The sequence below is a fragment of the Myxocyprinus asiaticus genome, chromosome 28 (assembly GCF_019703515.2).
Source record: "Myxocyprinus asiaticus isolate MX2 ecotype Aquarium Trade chromosome 28, UBuf_Myxa_2, whole genome shotgun sequence".
NCBI classification, from domain to species: Eukaryota; Metazoa; Chordata; class Actinopteri; order Cypriniformes; family Catostomidae; genus Myxocyprinus; species Myxocyprinus asiaticus.
Window position 1 is genome coordinate 27,350,858 of NC_059371.1, and position 21,976 is coordinate 27,372,833.

A 21,976-nucleotide genomic window follows, 5' to 3' on the forward strand; every position below is an offset into this window, starting at 1 on the left:
CCAGCCTTTAGCGGAACCAACAAACACACACACACACACACACAAAATTTATAAAATAAATAAATAAATAAATACAAAAACGTTCAGTTTCCTCAGGCAGTCAAACGAATGTTCAGTGAGCCGGCTGTTTCATAAGTGCAGCAGATGACGTAATCCTTCCAATGTCCTGCAAAAAAATATTCTACAAGACAAACTCCATCCAATAGGAGGCAAAAGAACAAAGAACGGGCAGATATATCCACAGCTGACCCGCAGGAGTATTATTCCACAAAACAAACTCCAGCCGCTAGGCGGAACCAGCACAAAAAGAAACAAAGGCGGCACCCATTTTCCTTGGACAGTGTTAATGTTCATTGAGTCAGGTCCATTTGGCTGCAAAGTGAGCGCCACACAATGACTTACTCATTCCCTTGACTTTATAAAGGACAAAGCTTGTTGGGGACAAGTAAATACTTTGCGGCCATCATTGGCATCTATTCTCATCTGGCCAGAAACTTCAGTGTAAAAGAGTCCCTCCGTCAATGCAAAAGTTTCTTGAAGGAGTGTTATTCCACAAAACAAACTCCAGCCACTAGGCAGAACCATCACAAAAAGAAACAAAAAAGGTGCCCAGCTTCCTCAGACAGTCAAGAAAATGTTCAGTTAGTCAGGCTCACTTGGGAGCAACATGAGAATCACAACATGACTTCCTCTGTCCATTGATTTTATGAAAGACATCGCTTGTTGTGGGCATGTAAATACTTTGCACCCATCCTTAGTACCTATTCTTAGTTTGGCCAGAAATATCAGTGCAAAAGCGACCCTCCGTTGATGTAAGAGTTTCTTGCATTCCTTGAATCGATCACGTTTCTCTCGTTGAATTCGCAAAGTCTGGGAACAAGAAAATGCTGTGGTTCTTCCAAGAAAGCCTTCCTTTACTCCGTGCCTCGCGTAACACAAGATCTCTGAAATTTGGCCAGAATTGATCAGGCCTGTCTCCCTCAGCGGATCTCCAAACCAGGACTCTGTGAGCTCGTTCAATTTCCAGCTTATGGCCTGTTATGTTGAGCAGACTTGGGAAGAGACCATTCCTATGGTCTAGGAATTTCACCATATCTCAGCCTTCTTCTTTCTCAGGAATGGTCACTAGCAGGTTAGCAGCTAATTCCCTCTCTGATGACTCCAGATAATCGATCCGTTTCTCGACGTCTCCGATTCTTGTAACCAACTCAGAGAATTTCTTCTCCATGGCCGTAATCGAACGAAGTATTACAGCAAGATCCTCCAAGTCTGCTATGACCTTCATCAGCATCACCGACATGCTGGACAGTTGATGCTGAATTTCTCCCGCCACACCATCCAAACTGAGTCCCTGGTCTGCGGGGTATCAGCTAGAGCATGTACGTGTCTTTTAATGTCTCCAGAGCCTGAGGTGTTTGAATTCTTTGACATATTGTCTTAATAGAACAGTTATGAAATAGAGTATATTGAATTTCACCAGTTTATGACACAAAAAGTATTAAAAACTAGCAAAATACGCAGAGCTCGCCGTTCACACATCCAACCCTCGCATGGCACCACGCTACTCACACCGGTGTGTATGTTTTGAATGACCTCAGCGATTGGTTATTACTAGCCAATCAGAGGCACTACTGAGCGAACGCAGAGACTTCCTGCTTTGCCATATGGAAAATCTGGCACACTTTTCCCCAGCCAGTAAATCTCCTTTTTAGGAGTTCATGCATGCGCACCTTATGAACGAGTGCATACAGACCATTCTTCGGTGTCTGTTTCAGTTATAAAAAAAAACATTACCGCTGAAGTAATTTCATTTTCATGTGCATTGCGGTAACTCGCCACTGTCTGGCTGTGCTAGCACCATGGAGAGCACCAGCCTTCTACCAACAGGTTGTTATGCTGGGTCAAGTTTTAGAAAGAAAGTGCTGACCACAAATGTATCCAACTCAGGTTGAGGCGCGGTGTGTAATGGATGCCCGACTTTTGACACCTGGAAACAGGTGCGAAACGGCCATGACAAGTCAACCGCCTAGAGCTACTGGCTGTCTTTCTAGCTTTGAGAGCTTTTCATTCAGATATTGTAAATCACCACATTCTGATTCATTCGGACAACACAACAGTAGTGGCGTATATATGTCGCCATGACACGCTGTCACACATATGGCCGGCGAATCACAAGTATGCGCTTTCCCCGGTGCGCCTCCTCCATTCTGTCATCATCAAAGTTAGAGTGGACATGGAAACAGTTCTGTTAATTGCACGGAAATGGTCCAATCAGCCATGGTTTCCAGAAATGATAGAGATGATTTACAGCTCACCATGGGAAATACTGCTGAGGAGAGATCTCTCTCAGGTGCAAGGCACAATCTGGCATCCTCAGCCCAAGCTATGTGCCTAAGGTTCTAACCACGCCTTTCAGAGTGCAGGTGATTCACCTTCAAGCTTTCTTCCCTCCTCCATTTAATTCAGATGAAGACCAATCCTTTCATTTATTATGCCATGTGCGGGCACTACACGCATACATTGAGTGCACCTGCCAGTTCAGACTGTCTGATCAGCTCTTTGCGTGCTATGGAGGACACACGAAAGGAATGTCCATCTCCAAGCAAAGACTTTCTCACTGGAAATTGATGCAATTGCCCTGGCTTAAGAGTCGCAGTGTAAGATTTGCCCAGTTGGTGTTAAAGCACACTCAACTAGAGGCATGGCCTCCTAGGTCTTCTCAAAACACATTCGAAAGGTTTTACAACCTAGATGTAACGTCTCTATCTTCACAAGTCCTCTCTGTTTAGAGCGCTTGCTATTTCGTTTGCCAAACATATGCTTATGCCCCTCCCCTTAAGTACAGGCTCCCCATCATTTTACACAACCTCCTGCATTCAGGCCGTTGTAATTTACCATAAAGTCACAAGCACTTTCATTATAAATAAACTCCCTTCCCGACTGGGTACGTGACAGGGTTAATTCATACTATATGACAATAGTTCATATATTCATTCTGAGTGCTCCCCTCCTGGCTCAACATGAGGGTCACTCACTTGTGGCATACTCATATTGGTTGCCATCCTGCGGGACTGCAGCATCATGTTTTCTCTCTGGAAGGTTATGTCGTGTCGTACTGAGTCGTAAGGGAATGTCTTGGTTACATACGTAACCTCGGTTCCCTGAGAAAAAGGGAAGGAGACATTGCAAACGCTGGCCGCACTACAAGACTCAGAGTTCTTCTGAGGTGTGAGCAATGCCCTTCTTGTCCCTCAGTAAGAAAATTCTGAGGAATGGTGTACCTGCTGTTATAGCGGACAGCTTCGCACCTAAAAAGGCAGGGCTCAAACACCATAGCCAATATTAGAATATTGCCATTATTGTAGAGAGGTTTCAACTAGGTTGAGTGGAAGGACACTCCCCATAAGCGTTAGCATGCAATGTCTTGTTCCCTTTGTCTCAGGGAACCGAGGTTATGTGTGTAATTTACGAGGTGATATTTAATCAGGGGCGGGTTTACGATTTCTGAGGCCCCAAGCAACCGACCAAGCTGGGGCCCCATTTTGAAAATTTTTGCTTAAAAAATTACATAAAATTTATTTTACATCATAATTTTAAATTCATCCTATCAACCATTGTAGCCAAGTATATTCAAAATGTTTAATGAAATAAAAATCTAGTTAAAGATAATTAATGCATGTTTTCCCAGTTTTTCCACAATACAGTAATAAAAAAAGCAATATTTACCTACATAAATTTATACAAAACAATTTTTTTTTGTGCAAAACCTACTTCACCCAGTAACATTTTGGAATTCAGTTGTTATTTATTAATTTTATAACCCAACAATTATTTATTGTTGTCCAGTTTGCCATTATAATATGATACATTATTTTTATTACTTTGAGGATTTGTTGTATGCAATAGTAACATATTCCTGTCTTATTTACTTTACTTTCACCTGGAGCTTATATTCTGATGCTGAGGCTGTATTTTATGTAAGCATTGTAGGCAACATTCGTAACTAACAATAAACATACAAAGCACAGCGGCCCCTCAGCACACTAGAGCAGAAGGAAAAAACATTGCCGTTTATCAAGCGCTGAAATTTGCTTGTTGCAGAACAATCTGGCATAATTGTAACAGTCCCCTCTTTGCAACCTGAACTTGTTCAGAACATGAGGGTGAGTAAATGAAGACACAATTCTCAAGTACATTTTTCTTGTTTAAGGAAGATTTATAAGGATGTTATATATATATATATATATATATATATATATATATATATATATATATATATATATATATATATATATATTTCAACTTATTAAGAAATGGTTTTCGCTGTGAACTAGCGTGCTCCTTACTTTGCGTGTTTGATGGCTCCGTCCACTGTACTGAAAAGGGCCCCACAATCCTCCACCAGGCAATGAAAATGTATCTTGTGCAAGAAATCACACTGGGCTTCACAGAAATCATCAGTGTCATACCTGCACAACATGAGAAAGACAGAAACTCTTAAAAATGAGATAAATTGCTTGTAAATTCAGTTACTCTAATGTTCTTGTATTCTCGGTTTAGCTCATCTGACTTTGAGTAAGGTGATTCTTTAGGTGAACTACACCTGAGTTAAAAGCAGCAGTCACTGGCTGGGACATTTTGTCAAGGCTTTGTAACAAAATACATATCATCACATGCTCTGGATAAACCTTCTCTTTCCATATAACAACCTGGGAACAAACACTGCAAGATGGCACTGACAAGCAATCCGGGTACATCATAAAGACTGATGGTGACAAAAACCAGACACCAGCTTCAATAAAAAACAGAGGATGAGGAGCCAGAGAATGGCTGTGTTTTCTGTCATAGACTATCTATTTGGGCACACTGTGGTGATACATACTGTAGTTGGGTAGTTGACAAATAACATACATTTATATCATACACACACATATATATATATATATATATATATATATATATATATATATATATATATATATATATATATATATATATATATATATAGACATATACACATATAAACATTTAATCATTTTTGCAGTTCATTTCAATAGTCATGCAGTGTGACAAATTAATTTTTAAAAGTACAAATATCCTATGTAGTTTCTCAATTAATATGATGTCATAAAAACAGCATGTATAATAATTTTACAAGAATTTGAAATATGCTTTTTAAAACAGTTTCAGTTAAATATAGCATGCCCCACTGCAGGATAGTGTTTCTGCTTGAAATTCCATGTCATGCATACTACCCAGTTACAAACTGTCGGTAAAATGGGGCTCTAAATGATACCTTTTATTTTTTATTTTTTAAGAAAAGACCCACATCCCTTTAATGTTCCGCTTGTGTAAAAGGGAATTGAAACAAGCGAAAACCTAATTTCATGCTTCGAATAAAATGCGGTGTGGGCAGGACTTTGAATGTAAAGCTTGAAGACTCTATAGAAACAGAAGGTTCTTTCAGGCACCTGCGCAGATAGGCCCTCCATAGCTCAACTGGTTTCTCTGGGCCCGATCTCTTCATCACCCTGCTGAGATACTGAGCTGCCTCTGAGCCATCAGCTGCCTGAGCTCCCTCCAGCTCAGACTTCAGATTCAAAGCACTGAAGAAGCCAGGATTCACATGTGTCATCTACATACAAAGACATTAACACTCATGCTTAGGCAAGTTTCATGACATCTTATACAAACAGCCTTGTCGTACCTGAGCACAGATCATACATACAACAGTTTTTGTGTGCTTTATGCTATGTGCTTAAATTTAGATTCATTGATTCTGTGTGGAAAATTGAGGTGTACAGTATTATCATCTAGACAATTACCACAAATTAGATAAAGTCTTCATTGTAAACAAAATACACAATATACACCACGTGCATTACAATAAATCAACAACATTTGTAAAAACAAAAACAACAAAAAATCATTAAAGACATTATAAAGTTTTATGTTGAGGCTTAATATAAGTTTCAGTTATAAGTCTTGAATATGAACCGGAGAGAGAGAGAGAGCTGAGCTCAGCTGTCAGGAAAACTAGACTGAGTTTTCTATTTAAATCATCAAGGTAATGGTATATGCATACCATTTAATATTAGTCATAGAAGATGTATGATTAAAACAATGTCCATTTTAATCTCCACAAAAACACACAACATTTAAATATCTGTTTGGCACCATTTCGTCTTTTTAAAAAATGAGGGTGACAGTTGCTCTTTTTTTCTTGGTGCTGACTTTTTAATCAAATAATTTACAAAGTCCATAAATAAAGATAGAGCAGATGGAGACGAAAAAGAAGAAAGCGGGAGAAAAAAATGCACTGAGAGTTCAAAACAGCTCATCAAAAAACAAACATCTCTATATATCTGCCGTGGCAACCGGCTCCTGCTTCATTATATTAATTTGCGAGCGCCGGGCTGAAATTACACTGTATGAAAAATGGCTAGAAAATTTAAATGATACAAACTCATCCTATTAGCTGTGAAACATTAAAAAACAAACAGCCCCCTCTGCATCCTGCTAATTTGTCTTGGGATGAAAAGTGCTTGATGGATGAATCTTACCTTATTCATAAGCGAGGATAAAAGAGATGTTTTTCCGGGCGCCGGGTGTCCGTTTGATTCAGTGCTGGAAGATGCAATATGAACAGTGTTTAGGCTAGATTTGCATGAGAACAGTTAATATTATAATTTATCTCAGATTGTGAATATACAGTGAAGAAAAGGGGAAAAATGAAATGTAGTGTGCTGTTGCATTGAAAACCAGGGGGCTGGAAATTAGGGTTTATGCAAACACACTTTCATCTAAATGAATGTGCAAACATGTCATGCTTCATTCTTGACGTGCATTATGAAAAGATGGGGAAAGAAACATTAAGGGAGAATTTTTGCATTTGTATAATAGATTTCCTCAAAGGAGGGCTTTGCAACGTTTAAAAGAGGGAGTGTGTAAATTTTCCTCCTTGATCACTGAACCGTCCCACCTCGAGAAGGGAGTTTTAACAAGAGCCCTCACACTAATTAACACAATACAGCTTTATTTGAGAGATAGATAACAGTAGCTGAGCCGAAAAGGGGGCTGGGGCCAGTGCTTGATGGGATACCTGTGGTCTTTCTTGCTCAGGTCCAGGCTGTGCTCTTGGATGGAGTCTTGGGAGACCCCCGAGGTGCCGTCCACTGGCTCCTGCTTCACTTCAACTGAATTAAACTGGCCTGCTTGAGCTGGCTGCCCAATCCCTGAGGAGAGAGAGGGAGAAAACAAAGTTATTGTTGGTCAGCATTATTGCACTGTGATGAGATCCAATCTGACTTCTATTCGGGCCAAGGAGAAGACCAGGAGTGATAATTATTGCAGAATTATGTCAGCCCGTCAAGGCGTTTAAATGTTGATTGAGCAGCAGCGGGAATGAGGGAAAAAGACTCCTTTTTCTTCAGCCTTGTCACAACTCATTTGTGGGTCTGCCTCTTAGCTGGTCATTAAGAGGCATGCTAATGCTGAGGGAAAGTGGCAGATTCAGACTGCAACCCCCACCCCGCCCCCTCCATCACCACATGTACTTGTTGGCCTGACGACGGACGGCAGTCGATGCCACTGAGCATGCCCAAAAGGAACATCTGCTTGTCCGGCAGATTAGAGGTGACAGCCAATCAGATCAGTTCAAATAGCGTGACCTCTCGATCAGATTTTCAAAATAGGTATTCAGAAGATGGGGAGAGTGAAAACAGGAGAGGAGCAAGGTGGAATAGATAAAGAAGGGGGGTAGAAAAAACTGACGGGAATGCGACCTGGCTTTTCCTCCAATCCCCAAATGTTTGAAATATTAATTTTGCCCTCAGGCTATGCAGAGAAAGCCAGGCTTTCGGTATGCAGTAAGTGGTATTTTATTAAAAAACGGGTTACACTGGAGTACCAGACACAAGCTGAAAGAAGTGCTGAGTGCATCAACCGTGATTGTGTGTATGAGGGGACTGTTGTTAACAGGCCCCTCTGAGGAAAAGTGACAGCTATCGCCCGCCCTGCCCTTGGCGTTCAGTTTGGAGGGCGTTTAACCATGTGAAAACAGAGGAATACCCCCTACAACACACCACCCTGGGTGACAAACACATGCACCCACATACAAACATGGACTTTATTAGATAGTGTCACTCAAGTGCCATTCCTGATGACTTGACTGTGTGTTTGTTACAGTTACACAGTGGAGGAGGTAAAATAATGACTTATTGTGATGTGTTGGCTTTAGGCATATCATATCCCAATAAAGCCAGAAGGGTTAGTTCATACCAACCTCGCTTTGCCCTATTTTAAGTCATCTGCTGTGTGTAATTCTCATTTGACTAATTACCCCCTGTCTTTGCACCTAAAACGACTCAGTCCACCTCAATTCAGCCCATATCTGCAGTCAGTATGCGTAAAGTGTGTAGTGCACTGTAATGATGTTAACCTCACAGCCTGTCCTCAAAAGACTCCTCTCCACCCTGCTAAGCTGGTTTGCTGGTCTTAGCTGGTTTAAGATAGTCTAGCTGCCCAAAACAATGACAAGTGCCTAAAACCATTCTAAAACCACAGCTTTTTACAGGAAGGACATTGTCTCAGCTTTATCACTTTCTCATTTTCTTTTTTGTGGTGATAAACTGCCTGACATTAACAAGGGATGTTTAAATAACAACCATCTGAGGAGAGTCATTAAACCTTCAGCTTTGCAGTTTCTAGAACAAAAAATTGCCCATGATCTAAGAGAGCATGAAAAAAAAAAAAAAAACCTGCGTGTGCTCACAAAGCTGTGTTTGTCTGGAAATTATCCAAGAATAATGTTGTACTGTGCAATTACCTTGATGAAGTTACTGAACTTGTGAAAGATTATTTGTACTAGGTGTCTAATTAGAGAACCCCTCAGATTCCAGGATCTTCAGAAACACTCTGGGGGTAAGCCTGGATAAAACAGTGAACATTCAACCAGGAAATAAAACCACCTGAACAAATTAGCATGCAACTCTTCTCATACGGTAAGACAGAGACATGTTTGTGCAAAACTGCCCTCTTGACTAAAAGTACGAGTTTGAAAAAAAAAAAAGACAAAGCTGTATGAAAATAGCTGCAGTAAATTTCATTCTCTGCTTTCTAACGCTGAACTCTGACCACATCCTCTTCATATTTTACCCAAATGTCCTGTTCACACGTCTTTTCTGAGCGAACGTGTAAAATTAGCAATTCCACGGTATGATCTGCAAATAACTCTAGTGGGGGATTTTTTTCTCTATTTTACTTTTATTTCCTCTCAACTTTCACAAAAGTACCAAAATTAAACACAAGATGCTCATACGCGGAAGCATTCTAACATACGGTTCATTTAATTCTCCTTCGTCCTCTTGTAGGGCAGTCAGACTATCTATAACCAGCTAGCCAACCTCACCCCAACACGGTCCTCTCTCTCTCTTCCTAAGATAAGCCTCTCTTTGCCTTCTCTCTGGGAAGATCTGAGATGCCCCCAAGTCTGTGGAACCAATTTTCTCCTATAAATATAACAGCAGACTCCAATCTACATCCCAACACTCTGAGCTTACACCAGACTCCATTTATCCCTGTACAAACAAAAATGAACCAAAAATACCATGGTATAGCATGGTTTGTGGACATGGTACAATGGTAATGCCATGTTTTTTTTTTTTTGGACATGTAGCATGGTAATCCTTTTTTTTTTTTTTTTTACATGTACTATAGAACAATGGTTTTGGTTTTGGACATGGTACCATTCTCATATCCCACGTTAATGCCATGTTTAGTGTCATGGTATTCTTTCAAATACCTTGAAGTATCATGCAAATACAATGATACATGAATATGGAAATCATTTTATACCATGCCATTTATCCAAGTACCATAATATTACCATCTGAAACCATCACTGTACCTACACAGTACTTTTTTGTAAGGGAACTAATTTACTCACTGGCCTGAAACACTTTAAGAATAGAGACTACATTAGTGTTTTCATACAAACACTGAAAGCTGAGAACAAGTTATCATCCCACATACACACAAGCCCAAATACACACAATCACACATGCACACATGTACGCACACACACATCTGCCTCTCTGGAGCAATAAGTCATTTCTGCTTCAACAGTTTTTGATATTTCTTCCTCTATATCAAAGTGCATATAAAAAGCTGCTTTGTACCTCCAATTTCTCAACTTAATATTATTCAGGCTCCATTTGGTTGGAACGAGTGCACGCTCAGATAAGAGGCCGGTGATGAGGAAGCGTGTAGAACACAGGCCCCAGGATCCTCCTGAGAATGATATTAGAGGCAGCTGTACAGAGCCCACTCACTAGTTCAGCACTTATCTGCTAATGGATTGTGGGTATCATGACAATGATCACTGCAATAACAAGACTAGAGCAGCAAAACAGCCCTTTAATTTTTTGCCCTAATCCTGAAATCAGAGATTTGTGTACCGTCTGCAGATAGCATAAGCTGATGACCTGAAAGTGCCCTTTCACTGTTAGAGAGGAAAAGAGGGAAAGAGAGGGCGAGATTGATCTATAGAACTGAGTTGTTCTCATGTTCTCACCCTATTGAAAAGACAAACATTTCTGGGGTGCTGGTCTTCGAAGTTTTGGATGCTGGTGCCCCAACCAGGCCACAGGATTCCCACACCTTTTAAATAATGTATATCTATGAATTTTCCATGATTTTACCAGTTGTTTGGAGTACTGGAAAAGCGTTTTTAATTTATACAGACTTCACTCACAAAGAGTGCCAATGAAATGATTAAGAGTATAGCATAACTTCACAAATGTAGATTCACTATAGAAATTCCCATGACGTTTTAAGATTTACATTATTTCCATGATTTTGAGAAACCCAATTGTAAAATTCCCTGACATTTCCAGGTTTTCCATGTCCATGGGAACCATTAACTACCTTAACCAGCAAGACTTCCTTGGTCAGTCAGCTTCACGAGAAAGACTATGTTGGCTGACATTCACCAGCTAAGATTTGCTGTTTAACATCTTGGCTATGTGATCCAACAGGTAGACCAGCACTAAACCAGTACTAACCAGCATAAACCAACCTGAACTAGAGTAGCTCCTGGCTTAAGCTGGTCTTTTCAGCAGAGGAACCACAGTATGGAAAACTGATCCTTTGACAGTATCTTTCTATTCCTGTTTCCAGCTAAACATATTGGGAGATTTGAATACTGTACATTCATACACCTGAGAACTGGGTGGGTGGATCCTTATGCTGTTGTATGTTGTATTATAACTGCAGATAATGACATTATGAGAATATCTACATGATCATGAGTTGATACTATGCAGAGAAAAATGAGATAAACTAACCTGCATCCAGGTTACTTGAGGGCTTCAGGGCAGCGGCTGCCAGTCTGGCCATCATGGGCGATATCAAACCTTTGCTGGCCGAGATCTTCTCCATGATGGATGATGCAGCAAAGGAGGTTGGAGTGGAAGCTACAGTAGCAGCGGCTGGGTCCCCAGGTGGGGTTGAGGTCTGGGGAAGAGAGTCGCTGGGCATGGAGTGAGCCCTGGAGTTGCCGGCACAGATCAGGCCAGGGGCAGAGGGTGTGAGCGACATGGACATTCTGGGAATGAGAGGAAAGAAGGGGTTGGAAGCCCCTGCTAAGGTGCTGTTGGAAAGAGCCAGAGCCATGGGCACGTTGCTGGGGAGAGCCTGGGAGAGCAGGGTGGATATGCGGCTGGCCGGAGGAAGAGCGGCGGTTGGCTTGATGCTGTGACTGGAGGACATGGTGGTTGTTGGAGTGGGCAGCATGTGTGGTGCAGTGGAGGACTGCTGTGTGGTTGGAGAAGCACTTAAACTGGAGTTCTTGCTGCTAATCGCTGAGAAATCCATGAGGTCATCGTTGCTGGACTCATCCTGTTCCTCTTTGGGCAAAAGGAAGGAGGAAGTGAGGCCCAGCATGCCTGATGATCGGATGTGGCGGCGCTCGTGTTTGCGCTTGTGTGAGGTCATCTGGCTGGTGGAGGTAAAGGTGAAGCCACAGCCCTGACGGATGCAGTGAAAATGGTTGGTGGCCTTGCTGTAGACGCAGCCTTCGTACTTGCATTCCTCATATTTGTAAAACTTCTTGAAGCCATCCTTGGCGTAAGCGTCATCTTTAATGTGATAGCTCTTGTGCTTCTCGATGTCACACTTGTTCTTGAAGGTGAAGGTACAGCCTGGGCGCCTTAGTTTCACAGTGGTGGAAAATAGAAAGATTAAACTCAAAAATCCCTGTTTCGCACATTAATCATCAACCAGTTATTGGGTCTTAGTTGCCACCAAGTTTATTATTGTTTTGCTTTTCCTAAGTAGACATTATTTCAATATGATTTTTAAACTGATTTACAAATAAAATACCTTTGAAGAAAAGATTGGCAAAATCTGTAAGGGGCTGTTCAGACCGAGCACATTCTTGCATTCAAAAAAGTTAGACAGCACAAAGAATGAAATGGAATGTAGGTGTCTCGAATCAAATTTTTTAAAAGTTGAAGTTCTTTTAAATTGATGTTGATGCATGTTTACATAGAACAACATTTTAAAAAACAGCACAGACGGACGTATAATGCCGTGTGAAAGGAACTAAATAAAATATGCTTAAAAATAAAAGACAATTAAAAAAGAATACATTTTGTAATTATCGTCGATGTGTGAAGATCGATGATCTCGAAAATATTTTTGTTGTTGTTTATCCTAAACTTCGGTTAATAGTTTCCATTACTTTTGTTTAGTTTTAGGTTTTCATTTGATTTGCATAAATTGTTTCAGTTTATGAAAATGTTTTTAAATCAGCAGTTTTCATCTTAGTTTTAATGATAACCCTGCCTGCCACCATACCTGCAGTGGAAGTGGGTAGTCTTTTGCCCATAGAACTGACACCCAACTGTCCCACAATCTTCTGTGGCACGGAACCTCTGGAAGCCATCGTTGATCAGCTGTGCATTTTTCTTATGGAAGTTCTCATGAGTCATGACATCAGAGGTGCTTGTGTACACCTTGTTACAGCCCACCTGGCAAACAGGAAATGAAAAAAGCCCTATATGAGACAAAGCGTGCACAAAACTTGAAATAAACACCAAGTGTGAGTTTCAGTTTGTTGCACTGGAAGAAAATTGCTCAGTACGAAAACAGTGGCTTCGCACTCAAGTTCTCGTAGTCTGCAGGGATATGAAAACAACATCTCGGAGATGTGACACAAAAATAGCTCAGTTTGGCAATGAACTCAATGTGGGTAGCAAAAGAAACAGGTGACCTAAAAAAATTAACAGGAAACATTTTCTCAAGATCTGAGCATTGTTAAAAATGCACTCCTGAGACAACTCATAAAATATGAAAAGAAAACCTTTTACCCCCCAAAACAGGTGAGCGTTTAATGAAAACAGCTTCAAAGAGATGAAAGAGAGGATTATTTTTTGTGATATGCAATATGTGGCATGCAAAAGATAGCTTGGGGAGGTGGTGTGTGGTTACAACCTTCTTCCATTTAAGGCTTTAAGTCTATATAAGAGAGCCAGTGTCTCTGCTTTAGTCGAAAGAATGGTAGAGTCAGGGGGGTTGTTCGGGGAAACTGTCACTTTCTTTGGTTTGAAAGGTTCTGTTACTCAACAGCAGCACTCAGGAGCCCTCTAGGCAGCAGAAGAACACAAACTAATGTTTGAATTAAAACCAGCAATTGTATATCATCTCTGGCACTTTTCACCCGTTCAAACAGGGCAACTTGGCCATATTCAGTCAAACAATGAAAAAAATGCCACTCTGCTTTTTTCTCCGTAAATCAGGAGAACGGGTGCCAACATCTGCCTGTTCTCACTGCTGTTAAAACAAGAGCTGAAATGTCTTACAACAATGACACCGTTAGGGAAGTTTAAAAAAGAATATATCTCAAGCCCAGGCCACTGTTTCCAGGAGTGAAAAAAGCACTGGGCTAGGTGACACCTTGAAAATAAGCAGATGTAAAGAATTAAACAGATCTGGTGGGAAATGATCTTGGTACTAAAAGATGAAAAATGTTGAGTTTATATAAACAAGTAACAGAACAGAATTTTATCCATGCCAATTAAGGAGTGAGGGAGAGAGGGTGAGGGGAGAGGAGGGCCCCATCCTGTTCATCCTTTTAATTTTTGTTTTATTTACTTTATAACACCTTCTGTCTCACGAACAAAAAACTGCTCTTAAATGGTCATACGGTATAGGCCCAGAGGAAAAAGTAGGAGAACTTTAATATCCTTTTTAAGTCAACCGAAAGCCAGAAGATTGTCAGGAGTATCGGAATATGCACTGGTGTCCCACCACCTCTATTTTTCCCTTTGGAAAAAAAGGAATATTCTATCTTCCATGACCACCATGCATTGTGTGTCACTTAAGTGGAGGATACAAAAAGTTTAGGTTGCCTACTCACTAGAGAAAGGTCAGATGGTGCATTTAAAGGATATGAGTGTGTAAGATTTGCTTTGAGGGAAAGAGCCATGTCAGTTTAAAATCAAGCGGGAACACAGCGAATTGGATTTCTGAAAGCACAACTGAACCCCCCTCACTGAAGTTCTTATTAATCAATGAATGCCTACATCAGAGTTCGTTGCGGCAAAAGTTAATGTTTTTCTCAACTTTTGGTTGCACGATGGAGCGTCAGTTTCACGTTTTTCCTCTTTGTCCTTGCAAATCAATGGATTTTCCAAATTGATGTAAACTCTAGACTTGTGCAAGCGCCCTTACTCGGTGAAGGAGAAACTAACAGAACATGTTTTACTAATTTTATTACATCTATTTCCCCAAATTCTTGCAATTCTTTGCATGTCTATATAAGGGTGAATGTGCTTTTTTTTAAACTAGGGGTTTTTGCTGTGGTTTACCTGCATGCAGTGGTAATGGGTGCTCTTGCCGTTGAGATGGCAGCCATGGTAGTAGACACTGCAGTCATCCAATGGGCTAAAGCGCATGAATCCATGCTGCAGGGAGTTGTCCCTCTTCTTATGCATGTTATAATGCCTTATCACATCCTGCTTACTGGTGAATCTCTGTAAACAACATAGACACAGAGTCCGTAAGGTGGGGGAGGTGTGTTCTGTAGGAAACCAACAATGAGTCACTTTATTACTCTTGCAACAGCTGCAGAGCATCGCGGACAATTGCAGCCAGGTAAAAGAGTGGTGCATGTCACTAGTGATTGTTGCAACAGGAATCGGGCAAATTCTATTGTGCCCTTCTCATTAAGGAGGGCAGAATAAAAAACGAACAAAACACAAAACAAAACATTTTAATAAATAAATAATCTCAAGTTTCAAAATTAATCGCAATAATGCACTACCCAGAATCATTGTAAACAACAAATTTATTTAAGGCAAATTTAAGTGACTTTCGTATGTAAAATTCAGCCTTTTGGAGGGGCCCTTCGTGGCGGGATTCAGTTGTTCACTTTCTTAAGGAATGACCCTACAATCCTTCAAAGATGCAAAAATGCCATATACACCTAAAACCAGTCAATGCTTTGCACTTACTATGGCTCATAGATGACTCATATTGAAACTACCTGGGCTTGCCTCTCTGTGCACCAAGTGTAGAAAGCATAATGACTCACATACTCTGACTTGAATCTGTGGTACCTTTCTAAGCTCAGCTGATATTTGACTCTTAGCTACTAACAAAGGTTACAAAGCTAGCGCGTTTAGTACTTTTTACTTTGCCATTTCTAATTAAGATGGATCATTCGACATGCAGAGATCACAGTTGCGATATTCTAAGCTTCTGAAAAATCATGTTCCGTGCAGATGGTTTTCAAACGTGCACAGGGAAAAGACAACAAACAAATAAACAAGGCAACCAAAAAATGTTTCTCTTTAATTCCCCATCTGAGATATGATCCCATTTTTAATTAAAGTATTAAAGCACAGTTTTGTGTGGGGTTAGACAATAATAATGAGAGAATATTTATATGCTAAAAACCCCCTGTGACGAGGAGGAGGGCGTGGCCGGTCCGTGAGGGTGCACGGCCAGCGCTGAATCAGCTGATCAGCGTGAGAGCGAGATAAAAGGGGGCCGGAGACACCAGTTCGAGAGAGAGAGAGAGAGACGCACGTGGCCGCGCTGCATGTGTGTCTGTGTCCTTATGTTTTATGTTGTTTTAAGTTCATTTATATCATTAAAGTTTATGTTGACTGTTCAGCCAGTTCCTGCCTCCTCCTTGCCCATCCTCATACTGTTACAGTGGTGCTGAAACCCGGGAGGGAGGAAGGATACAGAGGCGGAGTCCTTGCTGCTGCCATCCACCAGGGGGGCAGCCACGGACATCTGCCTGGGGTCGGAGGGGTCGCTGCCAGCCGCCGAGAGCTAGAGGAACCGTTGCCATCTGCTGAGAAGGGGAGGCGCGGTTTTGTCCACCAGGGGTCGGAGGGCTCACTGCCGTCCACCGGGGAGGAGCAAGCTGTCATCCGCTAGAGGGCGGAGGAGCGGTTGAGGACCAGGCGACAGCGTGTCCAGGAAATGGCGGGCAAGTTTTCTCTCTATCTCCTCTCTCACTGTGTGCCTCTCGTTCTCCCTTTTCATCTCCCCATGCCTCCCCTCGTCTCTCCCCCAGGTTCCCAGTAGGCAGGGTGGACCACCGGCTGACAGAACGGCCGGAAGGGCAGCGTCTCCCCTCCATAGATGGAGGCCCTGGCCTGAATTGGGCAGGGGAGGAGTGTGACGAGGAGGAGGACGTGGCCGGGCCATGTGGGTGCACGGCCGGTGCTAAATCAGCTGATCAGTGGGAGAGCGAGATAAGGGGGAGCCGGAGATGCCAGTTCAAGACAAAGAGAGACGCATGCGACCGTGCTGTGTGTGTCTGTGTTCATGTTTGTTTTATGTTGTTTTAAGATGAGTTTTACCATTAAACATTATGTTTACTGTTCAGCCGGTTCCCGCCTCCTCCTTGCCCATCCTTTAACTGTTACACCCCCTCCACAAAATTAAAATCTCCGACACCATGGAGCATTCTCAAGAAAAAATTAAGCGAAGTGGGGTTAAAAAACTCACTCTTGAGAGATCATGACAACCAAATCTGTAGTAATTGGGCTTGAGCTAATATTACAGGAAATGAAACAAGAGTAGCTGAAATCAATGAGCCTCTTCTAACTTAAATCCATATTTTCTACATAAATGAGCAACAAGAGAAAAAAAATATAATCTAAAATAGAAAACCTCTATCTTACAAGCAATATCAATAAATCTATAAAAAATATATAAATCAAGCCTACTGTATATGATGCCTCACATTTTCTTTCCTGTTCCAGAGAAGTGTATTAATATAATATATGAGACCACGTCGAACAAACAGTAATGACAGGTATTTGGGATGTTGACACACAAATAAAAAGAGATACTGATCTTTAGATGCGACCATACTGAGCGGAACTGCAGAAAACAGCAGGAAATTGTATCAGTTGGTCTTCTGTACTTAGCGGAGTGGCTATACGCTTGTGTGGACATTTATTTTCAGATTCCCATTGCATTGCAGGGTGAACACAAGGCCATGAAAGGAGAGGCAGGACTGGTATGGAGTAGAGCAGTGGCAGGCAGGATTATATTCCACCACTGTGTCATGTAACATTTTAATGAGTTATCAATTCCAAAAAACAAGTTCATCTGCACCTAACCTTTCTGCTGGGCTAAAAGCTATACGCACACCCTCCTGCCTATCATTACCAAACATTCAGGAGCAGTGTTTAAATTGTGTTAGTGGCATTTTAGTTAGTGATTTCACTTGAAACTAACATGCTAACTACTACTGTTAAAGGGATAGTTAGGAGGGTTGTAAGGGGTCCTTTAACTCTTATCAGGAGCCCACATCAGCCCCCCCTCAGTTCAAAAACTGGTCAAGAGTCAATGAATCCTCAATGCAAGTCCAAAAACAGACATCTTCAAAGGGAATGTTTTTTAGTCCGCTCTTCTCTATCTTGCCACAACAGTTTGAGGAATTGTTCTTGAATATCAAGAGGCAGCCTGGTGGGCTGAATAAGTCTCTATTATATGCAACAGCTTCCCTGTCATCTTCCACAGGTTTCCTGTATGTTTATAATGAAAAATGTAATCAGATGATTAAAAATGAAGTGGGAGATTATGACTAGAGAGGGTCTGATAGAGGAAAGACTGAGCGGCTCTCGGTTACGACAGGATTTTTGATGTCTTCGACAAATGTGCTTGTCTTTGCCTGCTCTTTTCTACCATATGTGCGTGAGACATGGCTGTCTGTGTTCAAATCTGCTTAATGCTGATTTTGCTGTGCTGAACATGACAACTCTCGGGACATGGATCAGATTAATAATGTGAAAGGGGATTATGATTATTCCAAGAGAATTAGCAGATGTCCTTAAGAAAAAAAGAAGGCATCTTTTGAAATTATTTACTATTAACCAAGAAAAAAAGGAAAGGCAATTGTCTGTTTGAAATAGTCCTCAACTATATTAACCTGTTTAGCCAGTGCACAAAAGATAAAAGCCTTGTCCATGATGTTTTGTTTGGGTGTTTCCTTGAATGTACCTTGATACATTTCAATCATTTCCTCTAACAGTTATCTTCCTCTCCTGTCAGGATGTGATGGGAAAAGAGTGAAGGTAAGCACTGAAATGGTGTTGTGACACACTCAGTGTTATGTGGTTGTTCAGTTTTTAAGCAGTGAGGGATGAATGTTTAGGGGCGTTGAACCGTGGCTGTTAGACTGCAAAATTACCCGGCTGACATCATCCCATCTATCAACAAAGTGGAGGAACAGACGCTTACAAAAAGTAAAACCTGGGGTCTTCTATCTTTGCTTACAGTGAGTGCGTTTTTACCATTGGCGGGTGAATTGAGAAGATGTACAGACAATAAATATTTCATTCCAGCCATGATATACTATACCAGTTTTTTCCTTTGTGCAAACAACACATCATTGTCACTTACATTATCAAACTGTACATGAGATGAAAATCTGTCAAACTGCACATGTCAAAATTATTTTGATATCATATTGTAAACATCTCTCCTCATGATTTTTCTGGGTGGCTTAATGTAATAATATTCCACACAACTAGGCATCCTAGATCAACATCTGATGTTATATTTTTTCATTGAGGCAAAAGTTGTTAAGAGATAACAGATGTTTTTGTTATCAGACAGTTTAATTTGAACTATGCATGTCACTTGCATCAGCATGGGTCAGAATATCATTCTTAAAATTAATTAGTTTTTAAAATTCAGCAAGGCTCTATTTGTTAACATTAGTTATAATTAACTTACAATGAACAATAGTTTTAATAGCATTAATTAATCTTGGTTAATTTTAATTTCTACATTTACCATTGTTCATTGTAAGTTGCATCAACTACTGTTAACATATCCAACTTTTAATGTAAAATGTTTTTATTATTAATGCTGGAATTAACATTACCCCAGATTAATAAATACTGGAAAAGTGTTTCTCATTGTTAGTTCATGTTAAATAATGTACTTAACTTACAGTATGTTAACGAATTCAACCATTTTGTAAAGTATTAGCCTATTTTTTTTGGTTTTACATATTCGCATTTGGCAAGTGTTCATCTTGAGCCCTTTCTTGTACTCACCTGATAGTTACATTCAGGGTCCATGCAGTGATAATGCTCTCTGTACTGGTAAGCACAGTGCACATGGCCACAGTGCTGGCTCCCAGAAAACCTAGAATAACACAGAAAATATCATATTTGTGTAATTGTTGGTGTTTTGACAAAGCATTTTGAATCTTAACATTACTATCATATTTAAAAATGATTTCAGACATCATGAGTAAAAGTGATTATTTAAAAAAATTTGAATTTACTGAAATGGAGTAATATTTAGCAATTTCACAATCTAGAAAGGGCAATTGAACCTTTTCAAAAACATATCACTTTTGACAAATGTTTATGTATATTATTATTATATTTATCACATAGATAAATACGATTTCAGAAGTAGCTATTGATGAAAATAAATAAAAAAAATCTGCATTTATTGTATTCAAATGGAATAATTTTGCTATTTCTTTTTCGAAACCTCTAACAATGTGGGGGCTGATCTTGAAAAGGCAATTTAGCCTTTTATCTCCGCTTGATAGATGCCCTAACACTGACAGAGTCATCTTCACGGAGCTCAGAGTCATTACCAATAACTATAAACACACGGAGAAAACAGGTCTACGCTTCCTCGACCATACGATTGCAATTCACTCTCCAGCCACAGCAATCTCCACCAAATTAGTTCCATTGCTTCAAAGGCAGTGGGTAGACTCTTATTAAACTGTAACCCCCTGACATAATTCACTCATTTGCTCATGCTATAAGGCCTGCCAAATCAGTGCTCAGCTCTCCAGGTTAACAGCCTATGCTTTAATCAGGGAAAGGTTAGGCCTAATAGAAAGGTTTGAGTGTCTCCGCGTGGCTTCCTCCTCTTCTCTCTCATCGTCTGACTCGCCCGGTCTTCCGTAGATTGAAGGCGCTTTGAGGAGGCACATTTCCTGAGTGTTTACGGGTTGATTATAACCCTGATGATGATGACTGTTAAAAACCTCCAATTACAGCTCAAAACACACAAATAAACATTTGCACTGCCTCTGCCAAGAGCACCATCTGCTGAAGTAGAGAAAAAGCTAAGTAATAGAATTTATTCTCCCTTCTGCCTGGATTATCCCTAGACTGCTTTTACAAATCACTTTGCTGAGTTCATTAAGCTAATTGAACGGCGAATCCACTACCTGCCAAACGTGGGCGGTGTTCTGAAGGGGTGGGGAGGCGGCAGGTGCTTTAGGTGGTTTCATTTGCTTCTTAAAGGGATTGTTCACCCAAAAATGAAAGTTCTGTCATATTTTTCTCAGCAAGAAAACCTAGATAAAGACCCTTGTCAGGGTAGATGACATATTACATTTTTCATGATTAAAAATGAGGCTGTGTGTAATAGATATGGGATACAGTCAATTTCATAAGTTGTATAAACAATTAAACTGTACGTCTATCCCTCACAACCACATTTTCAATCACGAAAAACTAAATATGCATTCTTCTCTCAGACTAGAATCCAAGCTGCTCTTTTCCATCAAATGAAAGTGGATGGCGAACATGGACAGCCGTGGTCACCATGTACTTTCATTGTTTGGAAAAGAGCAGCATGGACATTCTTCTTGATAACCCCTTCTGTGTTCCACTCAAGAAGGAAAGTCGTATTGGTTTGGAATGATATGAGAGTGAGTCAATGATGACATAATTTTCATTTTTGAGTGAACTATTCCTTAAAAAAAAGACTACAGGCTACAGTAGAGTATACTACAGTACACGTGCACTGACAGAGATCCGCAAATTAAACCCACCCACCATTAGCAGCCCCTCTGCGACGCACTCAAACATTCCCTGGCCCTGTGAACACAGAAGCCCCCTAGGACTGCAGCCCACCCCGGCTGTATCACTTTGCCTCTGGACAATTCCCACTTGCTGAGTCAGGGGGCGAATGGGCCATGCTGCTATTCAACAGCGGATTAAATATTAATATCGCCACGATACAGAGATTTCCGCATATCTCCTGTTACAATAGAGACATGCTGATCAAAGTTCGGAGCACTGGTGGGTACATAAAAGCATTTAGGAGGGAAAACAGTGACTAAACACTACCAGGGAAGCGCTTTAAACATCAAACTTAGGCAGTGCGAGGAGATAAAGGACTTTTTTCCCCTTTTGTAGGGGGAAGGTGGGTGTAGACAAGTTTACAAAGCTGCTTTTTAGCACGACTGTTCTGTCATTAGCGTGGATGATCTACCCCCCACCCTTCAACAAGCCCCCAATACACCAGGCTGCATTTGCCCTTTTTATGAGTCCTCATTTTTCTTTTTTCCCCTCCTCTCTTTCCTTTCTTTTTTTCCCAACACGGAAATTGAAACTGTATCTGGGCTTATCTACTGCCTCCCCACACATCAACTGCCGAGATGTTTAGACAAATTTTA

At 40.8% G+C, this 21,976-nt stretch overlaps 1 protein-coding gene across 2 annotated transcripts in view; it reads right to left on the minus strand.

Annotated features, from left to right (window-relative positions):
- LOC127419155 (zinc finger protein castor homolog 1-like) overlaps window positions 1-21,976 on the minus strand; it is a 163,819-nt gene that overhangs the window by 19,524 nt on the left and 122,319 nt on the right. For both annotated transcript variants that reach the window (XM_051660326.1, XM_051660325.1), the window contains 8 exons: window positions 19,596-19,686; window positions 14,871-15,035; window positions 12,859-13,031; window positions 11,346-12,208; window positions 7,103-7,235; window positions 6,564-6,627; window positions 5,472-5,635; window positions 4,347-4,469 (listed from right to left, as the gene is read on the minus strand). In XM_051660326.1, the coding sequence (XP_051516286.1) occupies window positions 4,347-4,469; window positions 5,472-5,635; window positions 6,564-6,627; window positions 7,103-7,235; window positions 11,346-12,208; window positions 12,859-13,031; window positions 14,871-15,035; window positions 19,596-19,686 (1,776 nt within the window). The remainder of the gene's footprint in view (window positions 1-4,346; window positions 4,470-5,471; window positions 5,636-6,563; window positions 6,628-7,102; window positions 7,236-11,345; window positions 12,209-12,858; window positions 13,032-14,870; window positions 15,036-19,595; window positions 19,687-21,976) is intronic.